Source organism: Eleutherodactylus coqui, chromosome 9 (genome assembly GCF_035609145.1).
Source record: "Eleutherodactylus coqui strain aEleCoq1 chromosome 9, aEleCoq1.hap1, whole genome shotgun sequence".
In the NCBI taxonomy this organism is placed as follows: domain Eukaryota; kingdom Metazoa; phylum Chordata; class Amphibia; order Anura; family Eleutherodactylidae; genus Eleutherodactylus; species Eleutherodactylus coqui.
In genome coordinates, this window is record NC_089845.1 from 35,247,912 (window position 1) to 35,265,056 (window position 17,145).

A 17,145-nucleotide genomic window follows, 5' to 3' on the forward strand; every position below is an offset into this window, starting at 1 on the left:
TGTCTAATCGGGCGATTAGACGCTGAAAATTAGACGGCACCATGGCGACGGGGACGCTAGCAAAGGAAAGGGTAAGTGAATAACTTCTGTATGGCTCATAATTAATGCACGATGTACATTACAAAGTGCATTAATATGGCCATACAGAAGTGTATACCCCCACTTGCTTTCGCGAGACAACCCCTTTAATTCTGGGCTATTTAGGCCATGTTACTGGTATCTATACGATTGTACGCCACAGACTGGGAAAGCCCAGCAGCATAGAATGCCCTGGTACCAGCATGGATACATCCCGGTAGACCCTCCAACGGTCTGCAGACGGTAGAAGGACATAGGGGCCTATATCATCCGAGCAGATGTGCGCTCCTAAGCCTGCGAATACAGCGCTGATGGTTTTTAGTGGAATCCGTATTTTCAATCTTCTCTCCGACGCTCTGTTGTCCCTCCAGAAATAACTCTTGTTGGTTTTTAATTTCTGCTGGATTGCACTAGAGAAAGAAGGCTCAAACTTGAACAGATGGTTGTCATAAAGAGGATACCAGCAGGGAAAATTAATGTACCAGAATATGCTAACTGGTATGTGGAATTAAATGTTTGGATCCGAAAATTATAATACATGATTTCTTGGCAAACAGAAACAAAACACGGAATGCATTCTGTTTAATAGAGTCATTCGGATGGGGTAGTAGAACGCGACGGAGATGAGAGAACCTCGTCATGGGGGTCTGTCTAGGAGGACCTGTTTGAGACCGATCAATTAGAATGTCAGAACTAATGTGTTACTCGCATAGGCAGACCAATATATAATCACTATAGACAGGGACGGCTATCATGTCTGAGCGGGGTATTACAAGCACCACCAGGACTAGGAGGGGACTGGAAACACACCATGGTAACTGATAGGTAAGGGTAGGGATCTATTCCTAGTTGTAAACTGGCCTAACAAGTGGAGCACACGCCCCGAAAAGGGTGACCCAGCGACAGGAATGTGGGGCTTCTCTGAGTACTTATACTGATAGAGCTGTCTGGGCTGGTACAGTGCAATATATGTTTGTTTGTGTCTTCCATAGTACCCTTTGGAATTTGGGATGGGGTCTAATATCTATGCGGTTGTCTGGTTTCTATGGTGATCATCTTATGTGCCGATTTCAGTCTGAGGTTATAAGGCTATCCAGGACAGTGAGTGCCATCAAGTAGCCAATAATCAGCACTTACCTCAAAGACCTTAGAGGAGAAGGACACAGTGGATATTTGTTGGTTCTGGGAGACCGTAAGTTGTGGAACATAAACATACACATTTTAGACTATGACGGGAGGGGTGGGGTGGGTGGAGCCAGCGTTCATGCTTCTGAATATCCAGTACTACTTTAGGTAGAAGCAGCAATTGCATAGAGGAATACTTAAAGTAGTCCTGAATATTCATGAGCTGCAGGCTAGCCACACCCACATGCCATCCAAGCAATGATTGGCAGCTCTCTCACTATGCACAGTAATAGGGTGGAGTGGGTGTAGTCAGCCTGCAGCTCATGAATCTCCAGGACTACTTTATGTAGTCCTCAATGCATTTGCTGCTTCTACTTAAAGTAGTCCTGCATAGTCATGAGCCAATGATTGGCAGCGGTCTGACTATTACTGTGCATAGTGAGAGAGCTGCCAATCATTGGCAGGAGGACAGCGTGGGCAAATATGCAGAACGAGTTCTGTATCTGGCTGCTACTAATTAAATGCAAGTTTCTCCAAAACTCCTGCACAGATCCGCACAGTGGACATATCGCTGTAACCGCTGTTATGGTGGTCTCAGTGAGAGGTACAAAAAGATGGTGACAGTGTCTCTTTTTTAGGCTGGGGGAAAGGGGGGGGGGGCATGACGTAAACCTTCACATATGTTAAATGTATAAGTAAGATCAGGAGGGGGTGTTCTTATTAGAAAGCGAAACACAAGAGGGAACAATCTGAGATTATTTGGGGGAAGCAATGTCCATTGTAGACCGGCTCATGAACGTTAACTCCTCGATGGAAAAGGATTCCTCAGGGACTCCATGCTAATTCTATGATTCTAGAGGATATGTATTCTTGCCTATATTGCACTAATTACACAATAGCGTTATATGAGCTCCTTCTATATGAGCCGTTCTGCTACAGGTTTTTTTTTTTTACCATGGATTGTGACTAGAAGCGTAGTGGTTGTCGGTATAAGTTAATCCTTGTGAAATATGTATGGCTGCTTCATGTTTTATCTAATAGCTGGTTGCAGCTTAGAACGCACAGCATGCTATAAACCACATAGCCGGCAAGCTTCCTCCAAGGCGCTTGTTTCCATCTTCCCGAGTCTTTGTCAGTAGAAAGTCACAACAGCCGAAGTAGGTATTGTGCGCCTATACACCGGGCCCACGCTGCGCGCACAAACCACGCCAGGCCGTCCGGCTCAGGGGCGGAATGTAAAAGGGTCGTTCATTAGCGTTAATTTGCTTGCTTTATCCATTAAACTACATGGCAGCACATAGTAACATGAAATAGGTGGAACCTTTATTCTGGATTCACGGTGTTGTACAGAATTAGAAGGACACGACTGCTTCCCCCACGAACCGCGCCGCAGCGGTGCAGGAGTGTCTGGCATCGCGGATCAGATCCATTAACCCTTTCCAATCCAATTTTGGATTCAGGGTTCCCTAAAAGGCTTTCTCTTCTTGCTGCTATACAACGGTGCCATCTGCTGGTTTGTGTGCGCCAGCGGAGGCTCCGACAGTGTAGTGGCTGGCAATAGATGGTAAGAATACCCTGTCGGACGTCTTCTGACATTGGAGCTGTACAATCAGAATGTAGGAAGACGTCAGACGGTGGATTGGAAAGGGTTAAAGTCAATGGCACGGGGCTCCAGATGTGTACACAACATAACTTTATCTAATTCTGTATAACCCCTTTCAGCTTAAGAGAATGTCGCAGAGACCGCGTATGGGCTGAGCATGCACTGTGCATGTCCGGGAATATGACGTCACGGACATGCGCAGTGTGATATTTTTATTTTCTTTTTTCCCCAAATTCTCCGCTCTCTGTTCAGGGTGGGGATGCATATCAAAATGCTGGCCCCTCGCAATGCCGGCGTTGGGACAGTATTTCATACGGAGGCCGTAGAAGGGCTTCATATGATACGCAGAGGAATGGAGCATGATTTATTTCTCTTGTATGGATACACTGTGCCCACACGCCGGTGTGCATGGATCAATGAAAGCCCATTGACTACCACTGCCTCTATTCATCGCGTATCACAGTGAATAAATGCCGTTGACACTAGCCCTGATGACCTATCCTTAGGTCTGCCGCTCAGGACCCTGACCAATCAGCTGATCGGGGGGTTAGCTGACGGTGCTGCAAGTAAACTGGGAGCAGACTGGATGCCGCTGCTCCGACCCCTGTGTAGTGGCCGGCTCTTGTAATTACAGGCGTAGCTCTCATTGAAATCAGTAGGAGCCGTGCCTGCAGTTACAAGAGACGGACACTACACAGGTCAGGGCAGCGGTTTCCACTGCAACCTTGGTGTATTTGCAGCACTGTCAGCCGGCGCCGGATCAGCTGACTCCTGCCGATCAACTGGGTCATTAGTAGTATTTTCCCTAGAAAATCCCTTTCAATGAAACAAATTGTATAGGCCCCTTAATATTATATTCTGCACACATTGGCTCCTGGGCAGAGATTTTGGGGTTCATGGGTGCATGCATCCGGAAGACCTGTGTACATAGCAGACTAGTACAGAATACGGATCCTGAAGTCGTCTGCAGCTGAAGTCCCACGATTGTCTTTCATGACCAATTCTGTTAACCCTTTCCAAACCAATTTGTATCCTGGTTCTCCTAGGGGGCTTAGTCTTGTTCTTCTGTTATACAACGACGCTATCTGCTGGCTAGAGCCAGTACTGCATGAGGTGACACGTTGGATAGGCTCAGACAGCAGAGAGGCCGGCAATATACAGTAAGAGAACCCCGACGGATGTCTTCCAACATCGGAGCTGTACAGCCTTAAATCATAATGTCTTAAGACGTCAGACAGTGGATTGGAAAGTGTTAATCCTGAGTCATACAACCCCTTTAAGGGCTCTTTTTTTCTACCTCTTTTTGACTGTCTTAGTAAATATATAATAATCTAGGTAGTTTTTGTTCTCTTTGCCGTTCCTTCTATGTAGTTTGATGTTGGGGGTTTGCTCTACGTTTACGGAGGCGCCATACGTTCTAATGTTACTTGTGCCCGGGCCGCTAAACATGTCTGATATTTTATTAATGCCGCTTCTTCCTATTCCTCTCCTTCCCACTGATCACCGGTGCGTCTGTCCGATTGTTTCCAGCAGTTGATCTGCGCAGCCCTTCATCTCCGTGTAGCTTGCTGGATCTCGCCTCCTTTGTGTTCCTGTGAATATTTAACACGCTCCTCCTTTGTAGCGCCGTCCTAATTGCTCACTTCATGCGCCGCTGACAGGCGCTTTCTGGCTTTTGTGTGAAGCTGACATCACACGCCTTTCATACTGGCACTACGTCTAGTAGAGGCTCAACAAGGCCTTTGTGTATTGGGAGGCCTATTCAAAGACCCCTCATAATGATGCCAAGCCATGCAAATGAAGGGGGGGAACAATTAGAGAACTTCTGAGACCTGGTATTCAGGAAGAATACACAAAGGCGAGATGTCTCTCCTACTACTTGTCAGTATTCTGTATTATTATATGTATATATTGTGTATAGAAGGACAGGACTGGATCCTTCCTGCCCTGCTGGGATCTACATGAAATATAGAAATCAGATTCTAATTATGTAAATATCCCAGATTCATGTATAATAGAGACGGCACAGACATCTGTGCTTCCATGATCACAGAAGACGAGCCTGGGGCGAGTCCGTGTAACTCCTGGGACACTTTCCAAGCTACTTTGTGTTCCTGACTTCACACAAAGGTGTTTCTGAAAATGAAGATTATGTTACCATATACAAACATTATGTCCGACCTGCACTTCCACTTTCCTGCACTAGGGGAAAACAGGATCATCTTTGAAAATTGCACAAAAAAGGGGTCTTTTGTTATTTTTTTTTTCTTTTACTATCTATCTTATTTTTTTTTATGTTTCCATAGGCTACTTGAACCACAAACTCTTTGATAATGCATTGCCTGACTTCTATATTGCAATGCATTGTCTGGCATCTGATTGCCATGGCAACTCATCGACCCTCTGCAATTACATAGCAGAGGGCTGATGACTTCATATAGGGAGTGCACTCCTCTCTGTGAACACTTTTACATGCTGGAATCTACATTGATCATGGCATGTAGGGAGTTAACAGCGGGGAACCTTGATCAGTCACCCACCCAGAACATAAACGTACATCCTGTGGCCTTAAGGGGTTAAAGAATGAAATTAAGGGAGAAGGCAGAACCTCCAGACATCATCACCCTCCTCCCACCTCCCTACCAAGCTACACCCGGAAATGTAATGAGAGGAACACGTGTGGATGTAGGATGTCCTGGACATATCGCTGAGCTGCCCTTGTCCCTCGTACCACTACTAGGGGTGACCGACCGTTGTATGCAATGGCCCCCCACACCATTACACCAGCAGGGGGCAGTGTGCTGCTCCACAGCAAAGGCACGATTGGGGCGCTCACCCCGAGGTCTCCAGACATGAACATAAATGTCCATCATGAGTGGCCTAACTAAACCTGGATTAATCGCTGAGGACAACCTGGTTCCACTCCGTTGCCCCAGTTATTTCATTCCCTTCACCAATGGTGGGTGGGTGTGAAATGCAGCACACGTAATGGGCGCTGTGAGACCAAATGTTCTTCAGCCAAGCACCTGAAAATGGTTCCAACAGATACAGGGGTGTAACAACGGCACCCCCTGTCTCTGGATGGTGGACAATGAAACAGTTGGAGCTACTCATGTTTGACCTGAGTCCACTCGTCTTGTGTGCCCTCACGCATCCACTGGTCCCAACACACCCTAATAGTCTGGTCAGATGCTCCTCTCTACTTGTGGTCTGTAGGGGGCATCCTGAGCCCGGTCGCCTTGTGCCCCCTTAGGCATCCACGGGTCCCAACACCCCCTAACTGTCTGGTTAGATGCTCCTCTCTACTGGTGGTTTGTAGGGGGCGTCTTGAGCCCGGTCGCCTTGTGCGCCCTCGGGCATCCACGGGTCCCAACACCTCCTAACAGTCTGGTCAGACGATCCTCTCTACTGGTGGTCTGTAGGGGGCGTCCTGAGCCCGGTCACCTTGTGTGCCCCGATCCACTGGTACCAACACCCCCTAACAATCTGGTCAGAATCGCCCCGGTTCTGACAGTTCATCGATACGACCATCCAGTCTCTCTCATCCCAATAATGCGCCCCTCTCAGACTCTGGTAACGGGGTGAAATCTCTTCTCTGCGTCGTAGAGGCGTCTAGTGGCCAACAAGCTCTACACAAGCGGAAGAAGAGGTCACTGCACACAAGGAGCCTCCGAGAGCCTCTTATAGGCCAAGGGGGGAACCACTTTTTGGCTGGGTTCACACTGGGCGTATTCCCGCCGGAAATCCCGCGGTTTGGCCGCAGCAAAAACCGCGATATTTGTGCCGGGAGAACCGCTGCGGAAAAACCCGGGTGGCTTTAAAGCGGCCTGGCCGCTCGCTCTTCCGCTGCGGCCGGCGCTCCCATAGAGGAGAGCGCGGCGGAAATAAAAAAAAAAAATATGCTGCATATTCTGAAACCGCGGCTGCGGTCGCCGCAGCCGCGGTTCCAGCCTGACTTACCGCAGCGGATTGGCCGTCCTGTGTGGACGAGATTTCTGAGAAATCTCGTCCATATGGCTGGCTAATGCTGGGATTAGCGGCCGCAGGCGGACTTGCCGTGCGGAAATTCCGCACGGAATTTCCGCGGCAAATCCGCCCTGTGTGAACCCAGCCTTAGGGCCTCCGGTCACAAGACCGTTCATCTTATCACCACAACTCTAACCATTTACAAATCTGCCTGAGATGGAACTGCAGGACAAGATCTGCAGCAAAATGACAGTTCTCTCTAGGGGTTATGTTTTCTTGACGAGTGTGTTTGCATGTCCCTGGGTGTGGATTCCTTGAACTATTTCACTGGTTACAGTATAGTCACACACTGGTCCTGACAGCACAAGGTCACGAATTGCAGTTTTCATTATAATCGAAAACAAGGGACCTGATGAAGGCCCCTCTGCCATAATGGAGAAGGCGTCTTTCTTCTCTTGGGCTGTTCCCAGAAGCAGAGCACAACTATTGTCTACTGAACTCTACCTTCTAGAGCCATGAGGTTGGACTCCGCTCTCCAGACACCTTTTCTCTCCATTTTTTTCTGGAGTAAAGTAGCCTTAACTGAGTAACTGGTAAAAGTCTCTACAATGAAACCGCTAATACCTGCATATAAAAACCAACCTTACCAGCCCGCACTTTACAAAAGAGGATCTATTATAATATTGTAAGGAACATAGAAATTCATATGGATTGAAAATGTTTTTAGCAGTGCTTGTGCATTTAGTATGATCGCTAAAGTAGATGAATACCTTATGATTTGGGAAAAGAATATTAATGAATGTTCACATGTAGCAGAAATACTGAAAAGTCCACTGCAAAATCTGCAGCATTTCCGAATAAGACAGGAGTCAAATTCCGTGCCGTCTGGAAGATTTTGACTAGAAATCAACTATGTATCCGCGGTTGATTTCAGCAGCCACAACGCCCCCCCTCACCTCGAAAGCCTTCATGCCAACAGCACAACCCTTCACCCAATACCCAGCAGCCTCTAGTGAGTGCCACACCACTGGGCAGGTGATGCGTTACCTGACCTGTATTACACCCTTGGAAAGATGGTGCTATTTGGTGCTTTTAATTTGCCCTTCCTATCTTCAAAAGCATCACCCGCATCATGCTGAGGGTGGGGCTTGACCCTGACACATTCAGTAACATGGGGCTGATCTCCAGAGCACATTCACCACCCACATCATGGTGGGGGGTGGTGCCTGTCTTGGCGCTCTGAGCGTTTCTTAGTACTGAATGGGGCGGAAATTAGTTCTTGTGCTCATGAGTATCCATCACAGTACCTCAGTTGCTCGATCTTTAGTGGATGGAGTTGAAGCTCCTTGCAAACACATAGAATCATAGACTGATAGAGTTGGAAGGGACCTCCAGGGTCATCGGGTCCAACCCCCTGCTCAGTGCAGGATTCACTAAATCATCCCACACAGATATCTATCCAGCCTTTGTTTGAACACTTCCATTGATAGAGAACTCACCACCTCCCATGGCAACCTGTTCCACTCATTGATCCCCCTCACTATCTAATATCTAATCTGTGTCTCCTCCCTTTTCAGTTTCATCCCATTGCTTCTAGTCTTACCTTGTGCAGATGAGAATAGGGCTGATCCCTCTGCACTGTGACAGCCCTTCAGATATTTGTAGACAACTATTAAGTCTCCTCTCAGCCTTCTCTTCTGCAAGCTAAACATTCCCAGATCCTTTAACTGTTCCTCATAGGACATGATTTGCAGACTGCTCATCATCTTGGTAACTCTTCTCTGAACTTGCTCCAGTTTGTCTGTCTTTTTTAAAGTGGGGAGCCCAGAACTGGACACAGTATTCCAGATGAGGTCACTAAGGACGAGTAGAGGGGGATAATGACCTCACATCATCTAGACTCTATGCTTCTCTTAATACATCCCAGAATTGTGTTTGCCTTTTTGGCTGCAGCATCACATTGTTGACTCATGTTCAGTCTATGATCTATTAGTATACCCAAGTCTTTTTCATGTGCTGCTACTTATCTCAATTCCTCCCATTCTGTATGTGCTTTTTGTCATTTTTTTTTTCCGCCCAGCTGTAGGATTTTGCATTTCTTCTTGTTAAACACCATTCTGTTAGTCGCCGCCCACTGTTAAAGCTCTTCTAGATCTTCTTGAATCCTCTCTCTCTTCTCTAGTGTTAGCTATCCCTCCTAGCTTTGTGTTGTCGACAAATTTGTTCAATTTTCTCCCAATTCCCTTCTCCAGAAAATGTATAAAAATGGTTTATAAAAGTGGTTAATCTTTTACTGATCTCCTTAATTTTCAGCTGTGGAATGGCTGCGGAGCTGAGGCTTAATAGTCTGTGCGTCGTATTGCAAACAGAGCAGAGGGAGGAGGCTCCTGCTGCAGCCCGATATGTTACAGGATAGTGAGGAGGTGGAGACTGGGAAGGAGGTGGTTAATGGGTATATGGGGATCACCGAAGGCAAAATACCACTTAAAAGTTTTTTGAAACTTCAAAGTTCATCACGTGACGCCATCAAAATTGCATTAAACATGGAAAGTGCACAAAACCAAAAAAAACACAACCCTTGCTCCCTTAAAGGGATATTCGCATTGTAGCCAGTCATGTCTGTGTGCAGTAGGCACTGTACTCATGCGTTGCAGTAAGAACTTAGCTCACGGTGCTGCGCTATTTCAATAACTCCCATTCACTTCTATGGGGGCTACAGAATCAGCGTAGTGCAGCTGGTTTGGCGCTGTCCTTGATCCTGGCCACTGGTCATCGTGGCATGCGGGTGGGTATTCTTATCTCAGTAATGGCTTGCACCCTGTCGGAGTTGAAGGTAACATTAATGGGGCGAGGGGGGCGTATGATAAAGATCCTTCTTCTCCAACGCCCTATGAAAACCAGGTAAGGTTCCCGGATGGATTTATTGAATAAATGTCCTTTGACAAGTTTCTGGGGCTTTACATTGTAATGTATGGCAATTAACGGCCTGATGAAGAGCAGGGCTGCGGCATCCTCTCGCTCTTTCCCTTGGCTACACATTTTTGGGTCATCGTTGAGACTCTTGATTATCTCTGCGCACACTGATACTTTCTTCATTACATTCAGATTAATTTATCTCCCTTGTGAGAGATTCCTGTAAAATCAGAACAAACTGGCCTCCGTCGTCGAGACGTTCGGCTTTTCTGTTAGATGACTCCGTCCTCAATTTTCCTAAGTAATCCTGTTAGCCTTCTCATTGTTACATAGAATTCAAACTGTCAGCCTTCTTTAAGGAAAGTTATCTTGAGACTCCGGCCGGGCACTCAACCTTCAGCTTTGTTCGTACCCGCCAGTCTTATTAATATTCGCGGCTTGCGCCGGCCCGGCTGCGGCAGCCGGCACATTATGTAAACATTGCTATTGACAATATCCAAACCAACGCTCACTCTGCTTCGTTGGTTTTTTTTTTGTAAGTAATCAAACGAATCCATCGCTGCGCTCCCCGCCACCACATTTAACCCATTCATCTATTCTCAGAAACAATCCGTCGCTCCCTCAGAGATCGGGGAAAATGGCATAAAAAACAATGGCAAAAATGGCTTAGAAACAAAGAAAACAAACAAACCTCAGATGCAAAAAACAAGACTTCACGCTGCAACGTCAAGCCAGTAATTAGCAGGTCCTTAAAGGGGCCGTGCCAGCATAGGCTTCCTAGCCACAGGGTAGGCGATAAAAGTCTGATCACTGCCGAGACCCTTCCTGATCTTAAGAACAGGGATCCCGTCTCCCCGTCCTCTGTCGCTGCAGAGATGCTTCCTCCACCCGTCGGATTGGATGCAGCAGTTGCTTGCATATTCGGCCGCCGCGCCATTAATTTCAATGACAGAAATAGCCGAGTGCTTGTACTGACGATCTCTGCCAGTCCCACTGAAAGTGAATAGAGCAGCGCTGAGCTTGTGCGGCATCACTGCCTTCAATCACCTCCTTACTGTAGGGGGTGCATCAAGCCCGCTGTGAGGACAGGGATTGGGGGGCATAAGGGACCCCCATTCTCAGGATGGGCAATAAGACCCCCACCGATCATGGCTAGGTGATAAAAGTCTATCTATCTATATCTGAAGCTACGGTATATAGAAGATAGCCTGGCTCTCGGTATTTCCAGCCACTTAATTGCTGACATCTCTGCTCATTGAGTTTCCTCTCGGTGCGTTGATGTCAGACTGAGATCCGTCAAGGTCTTCGCCCTCCAAGCAAACACAACACTGCAGAAGCATCACCGTAGGGGCACGGGGCGCCAGCAGAGGAGCTCGCGGTAATCACAGTCTGGCTGGGTAGAAGAAATGGCAGTGGGGAACCTCAACGCTTCTTCATTTACGGCTTCACTTTATTTCACACAAGAAAATGTCCAGCCGTTCTCAGCCAGTAAACCGCTAGCGGCGCTCCGCCGTGCCGTAGCCGTCATTCCTGCTGCTGCCAGCAATGCTGATGGGACTAATAGAGGTTTAAAGACTGTAAATGAAGGTGAGCGTCCGGAGGGCGTGCCGCGCGGTCTCTTCTCACTGCTTGATTCCCACCTGGGTCCGCCCCCCTAGTCCGCTATGACCTGGTAGACCTCATCCACGCTGCCTTCTGAAGCCTTGTATTGTGCTATGCTGTCTTCTCCCGGCCCACGCGTACTCATGTATTCTTCCCTCTGCAGGCAGAATGGAGACCCCTCCCAAAGATGGCGGGATTTCTTTTCTTTTTTTTTCTTCAGTTCACTCAGAAATTTAAAAAAAGTTTTTAAGTACATTTTACGGTACTTAAAGGAAACTTCCTGACAACAAGGACGTACTAGAGTTTATTAGGAGATTCCTTTAAATGTGATTCCCAGTAAAAGAAGGCTGCGGAGGTGTTACCCATGAAGAGTACATCTCCAGCAGCCCCTTCCCTGGCGGACGTCTGCGGGGTGTAAGGGAAAGCACTTGGTACGTCACATTGGACGTTGCAACATATTCTACTCCTATGAGCTGCTGGGGGTGTCCGCCGGCGTCTTACGGTCTCCGCAAGCGCTCAGGTGTATCTACCTGCATATTACATGCGTGCGAATATATGGTGAACAGAATATAGTTTGTGCTCCAGATTTATATAGAAGCAATCCTGCAAAACATCCCCAGAATCAGCAAAAATGTGACCGAACAGGCAGGTAGAATAGTGTATTATTTATATATTATGTATACAAAACCTATAGGATTTGGTGAAGAACAATGTGGCTTATTGGTGAATGGCAAAACATAAAATAAACGTGTGGATGGGGGATACGAAATCAATGATTTAGCGCTCACATCCACTGGCAGTCCCACTGTAACCTCGCATCGCAAAGAAGAATCTGCGATATCACACATTGTCTTTAATGGGGCCGGCGGCAGCAACGCCAGCCCCATTGAAAACATAGGGAGTGCATTGTGCTCCTCTGACACAGCTGTGACAGCTATGGCAGGGGATTCCTTCGTCCCCATGGGAATGAAGGAGTTCCCTGTCACAGCCGTGGCAGAGGTCTAGATGCTATCCCTATTGAAAGCAATGGAATGAAGGCCACCGCCGCGGTGATGATTTTCGGGGAAGGGCTTGAAATATAAGCCCTTTCCTGAAAATCATTCCTAACTGTAACATCCGGCTCTTCTCTCCGGCCCCAGCAGTCATCTTCTATCTTCTGGTGGCCGGGGATTGAAAAATCCCCACCTCCAGAAAGTGCTGCCTCTGATTGGCTGAGCGCTGTGACCAATCAGAGGCAGCGCCCAGCCATCATTGAATGACAGCTGAGCGCTGCCTGTGATTGGTCACAGTGCTCAGCCAATCACAGGCAGCACTCAGCTGTCATCCAATGCCACTGGCCCCCTATCGCACCCTCTTTGAGGCTCGAACAGAAATAGGACATGTCGTGATTTGTTTACAGCGTGAGTTTTCACGTGTTCAAAATGTGGCTGTCTGCATGTGATTGCATAAACCAATGCAATCCTATGGCAGCGTGCATGGGCGGAAATTCTGCGGGAAATCTCGCCGTGGAATTTCCGCCCATTTGTATTCTCCCAAAGGAAGGGGAAAACATAAAAGGAGGATAAAATCAAAACAATGAAAAATATTACACAGTGGATAAATGGATAAAAATAACTGCAATTTTATCAATATTGTTCTTATTACGCATGTATTACTATGTTTATATTGCTGTTTTTTTTATCCATTTATCCACCGTGTAATGTTTTTTGTTTTGATTTTATCCTCCTTTGTTTTTCCCCTTCCTTTGGCCTCATGCCCACAGCCGTGATGGGCTCCGCAAGCAGATTACCGCAGCGAAGTCTGTCACAGCACGGGTAGGAGTTGTGGCATAATGGTAAACCCGCAGGTCAGGTAGACCCGTGTCTACCTCCGATTTAGATCTACATAAAATCTGGCATCCCAGACACGGCTTGGAGGTCCCCCATACAAACCTAGAAATAGCCCGTGGAGCTATTGGTACAACCTCGAAGAGATATGAAATTGGGTAAAATATCCATTTTTATAAGGTTAATACGGCCGCACCGGAGAGTTGTGCTCAGTTATGTGTTAAGATCTCCAATCGTGCGTAAAAGAAGGGCATGAATATGTAGTTTGTATAATCGGGAGGTCTGATGGCACCTGAACACCAAAGCGACAACAAAGGGGAAAGAGGTCTTTACAGTTGGGACTTCAATGGAGGACAGCGAGACATTTAAAACCTGAGTCTTAGGTCCACTTTGAAGTTGCCGAGAAAACCAAAGTAGAAGGAAGGAAGATTCTAGGATTAGTTCTATATAATAAGAGATCTTCTGCGCAGACAGCAACCTTGTATTCCCCGTGCCGGACTGATATCCGGTATGTCAGGGCTGTTGTGTACGACTGCAGCCACGGGCTCCATGATGAGGACACGCCTGCCTACTTCCATTTGAGATGGTGAAGGGGTCGGATAAACCATTAGTACGCACCCGTGCAATAAGGCTATGAGAAAGGGACATAATCTTACGTAGCATAATCTAAGATGGGGGACTACTGAGGAAAGCCCAATTCACCCGGTCAAATGCTTTTTCAGCATCGACTGACAGAACACACGCTGGGATTCTCATAGATGTGACTCTAGCAATAAGTTTTATAAGGATTAATTGTGTTGTCTCTGGCCTCCCAACCATTTATAAAGCCAACTTCGTCATTTGAGATCAACTGTGGAAGTTGTGGGCCAACCGAAGAGATGGTATTTTGACATAAAGCTTTAGATACAAATACATTAAGGAAATGGGATGGTAATTGGAACAGACAGTATGGTCCTTCCCAGTCAGAACTGCCTGAAGACATCAGATATTATAACCAGGGTATGAACCTCGGTCATAGACCTTGCCCACAACAGTCTCCCATAGAAGTTAGTTGGTCCCCTCCTGTCTATTGTTTGAATGGCCCATGAGGCTGCTGTAAGGCATCTCGATTCAGCAAAGGCAAGATGAGCTTCCTTATAGTTATGGGGAAGGCCATCTTGCCTTTGCTGGATCGAGATGCCTTACAGCAGCCTCATGGCCAGGCTCGCACTGGTCCACAGGAAATCGGTACATCCCCCGGTGGGTCCGGAGTCAGGATGGGCCCCCAGTCCTCCACCCCCAGCACAGAATTTGCCCATATTGAGTGAATTTAGAGTCCACCAATTCTTGTTCTCCGCATTCTCTGTATACTTCAGTGAAAACAGGGCCACATGGAAATGCAGCCACTTTTCTACTGAAGTACATGGAAAAGGCACTTGGCAATGCAAAAATAAAAATAGATTAGAAAACTGGAAAGTGTTTCACTATGTGGTTTTAATGGTCTCCATAACCTGATTAGCAGAGAACACTCTGACGCACCCCACAGCTTCCGTGGTTCCATATTAACATGGCATATACTGTAGCTTCCTATGACGATAATCAATCCTAGTACTTAATAAAGCTATTGTTGCAGGCCTACAATGACTGTCCTCCGTTACATAATCATTCCTTCATGTTCTTCTTTCTCCCGACAGATGTGTGTGTAACATAGACTGCAGCGGACATAACTTTAATCCGGTCTGCGCCTCTGATGGGAACTCCTATTCCAATCCATGTATGGTGAGAGAGGCGTCATGCATCAAGCAGGAGCAGATCGATGTGAAGCACCTGGGAAGTTGTACAGGTATAAAACGCTTTATAGAGCCCGAAACCTAGTATTCCACAGCACTGCCACCCCCTGCCATCCAACCCTAGTCTGTGCCTTGGCATTGTGCCCGTTCTGTACAGACATAACTCTATGGAATACTGATTAGATAGGTCTTTAATGTCTGGTATATCCAACATGTCAGCTGTTTCCACTATCGTAGAAAGTGACCACATATATGCAGAAAAGTGTTTGCTAGAAATGGGGATCCAGGCACCTCAAGGGTTCAGTTGTTGGTACCCCAATATTTGTACGTTTATGACATACACAATAAATATACTGAAGATGTGTGATGGGTAATTCTTAAGGCTGGTTTTCATGGGCCCGTGATCGCTCAAAGATCGCTCAAACGACAGTCTGATTGACAGCTTTGAACGATCATTTTGCATAAAGTATTAAGTAGCTACTCAGCTACTTAATAGCAATTAAGTGTGCAAATGAAGCCTTAGCTGAATGCAGTTAATAGCCCGAGGGCTCTTATCTGCGCTCAGATCCTTTTGTTCTCCACCGGAAACAATGCTATCAGCACTCCCCGTGGAGAACTACTGATAAAAATGAGTGACGATTTTTAGGTTAGCTTGAATTTAATGATTAGCTAACAGTGCCCGTAAAGCGGATGATGGGTGCACATTTAGATGCACCGATTGTCGCTAAAACAATCGCCGTTTAGTGATATATTTTTTTTTTAAAGCGATCATCGGCTGGTGTAAATGGGCCTTTAGGGCTAATTACTGAAAAATATTCAACTAAATGCATCAGACATATCTGAAGGAGACACAGAACTTGTACTTGAAAATGCAGAGTTTGTACACAGATCCTGTATGGTGGCAGGCTTAGTCATAGACACTTGTAGGAACCCCATGTAACTGCCATATGGTGCTTCTGTGAGGCCCATACAGGACAATACCTTTGTGGTACATGTAGGCTCGGACTGGTCCACGGCGAATCGGCTCTGAGTCAGGGCGGGCCCCCAGTCCTCCACCCCCAGAACAGAATTTGCCCATATTGCGTGAATTTAGAGTCCACTAATTCCTGTTCTCTGCGTTCTCTATATACTTCAGTGGAAACAGGGCCACATGCAAATGCAGCCACTTTTCTACTGAAGTATATAGAAAAGGCACTGGCAAGGACTTTGTGAACAGGGGGCAAGTGGTAATTTCATTTAACCCTACAATGGGCCCCCAGAATGCATTTTATTGTTGGGCCCTAGGCCCCCAGTTCAACAATGGGTACATGTATTGTAAACCATCAGAACAAAACTGGGTGTGCCTCTGTATGAATCTGAAAGTGCAATATGGCCCAATAACGGGCTATGGGCCACATATCTCTGTAACCCTGGTAAGAAGGAGATGTATTAGTTGTCACTTTAGTACGGCAAGGTTCTAGACAATAGGTTTCTAACAGCATCATTATTTCTACCTGTTTATATGCAGTCACAGATGACACCAATCCAGTTGGGAAGAAGGATGATGGCTTACAGTACCGCCCAGAGGTGAAAGGTAGGTCCCCTCCAGCCTCACATTAACGAAGGCACTATTGTTGACGCCCTTCACTCCTCCCTATCTGTTCATTTGCCTTCATTTCTGCACTTAGAAATCACCATAAGACGGCTGGAGACGCCTGCAGTTCTGCACCTTCCGATTGTAAATGTTAGGACAGGGGTGTCAAATTCATTCTCACCGAGGGCCACCTCAACGTTATAGTCGGCTTCCAAGGGCCGATTGTAATTGTAAAACTGTATTTTAAAGGATGTTTTAAAAGGGGTGGAGGGAGATCCAGAACAAAGTTCTAATCCAGAAGAATTGGGGCACAAGTCCCCCAACACACATACAAATCTAAACTGCCAAGTAATCGGCAGAACCTGGTGACGGGTTCCAAAAAATTCCCTTAGCGCAGAGCCGCACTCAGTGGGTTAAGCAGCAGTATAACACAATGTCCTCTCTGATCCGTGCAGCGGGTTCACAGGGTATGGTCAGGCAGGCCAGAAGATACTGTCCTCTGCAGGATGGTAGCGAGGTCAGCTGGGACATACAAGCCGCCTTATGGCCTGATCCCCGGCGAGCAGCGCTGTACTGCAGGATAGGCTCAGTGGGAGAACCACAGAGGGGAGCACACCAAAGGCTGTGGGGCTGCAGTAACAGCCATAGCGCTGAGTAAGCATGCATAGAGTAGGACCAAGATGGTGGCCA

The 17,145-nt window shown here is 47.0% G+C and overlaps 1 protein-coding gene across 1 annotated transcript in view; it reads left to right on the top strand.

The window, feature by feature from the left end:
- TMEFF1 (transmembrane protein with EGF like and two follistatin like domains 1) overlaps nucleotides 1-17,145 on the top strand; it is a 186,935-nt gene that overhangs the window by 153,588 nt on the left and 16,202 nt on the right. Inside the window, exons 6-7 of the mRNA XM_066579221.1 lie at nucleotides 14,787-14,935; nucleotides 16,390-16,455. Of these exons, the coding sequence (XP_066435318.1) occupies nucleotides 14,787-14,935; nucleotides 16,390-16,455 (215 nt within the window). The remainder of the gene's footprint in view (nucleotides 1-14,786; nucleotides 14,936-16,389; nucleotides 16,456-17,145) is intronic.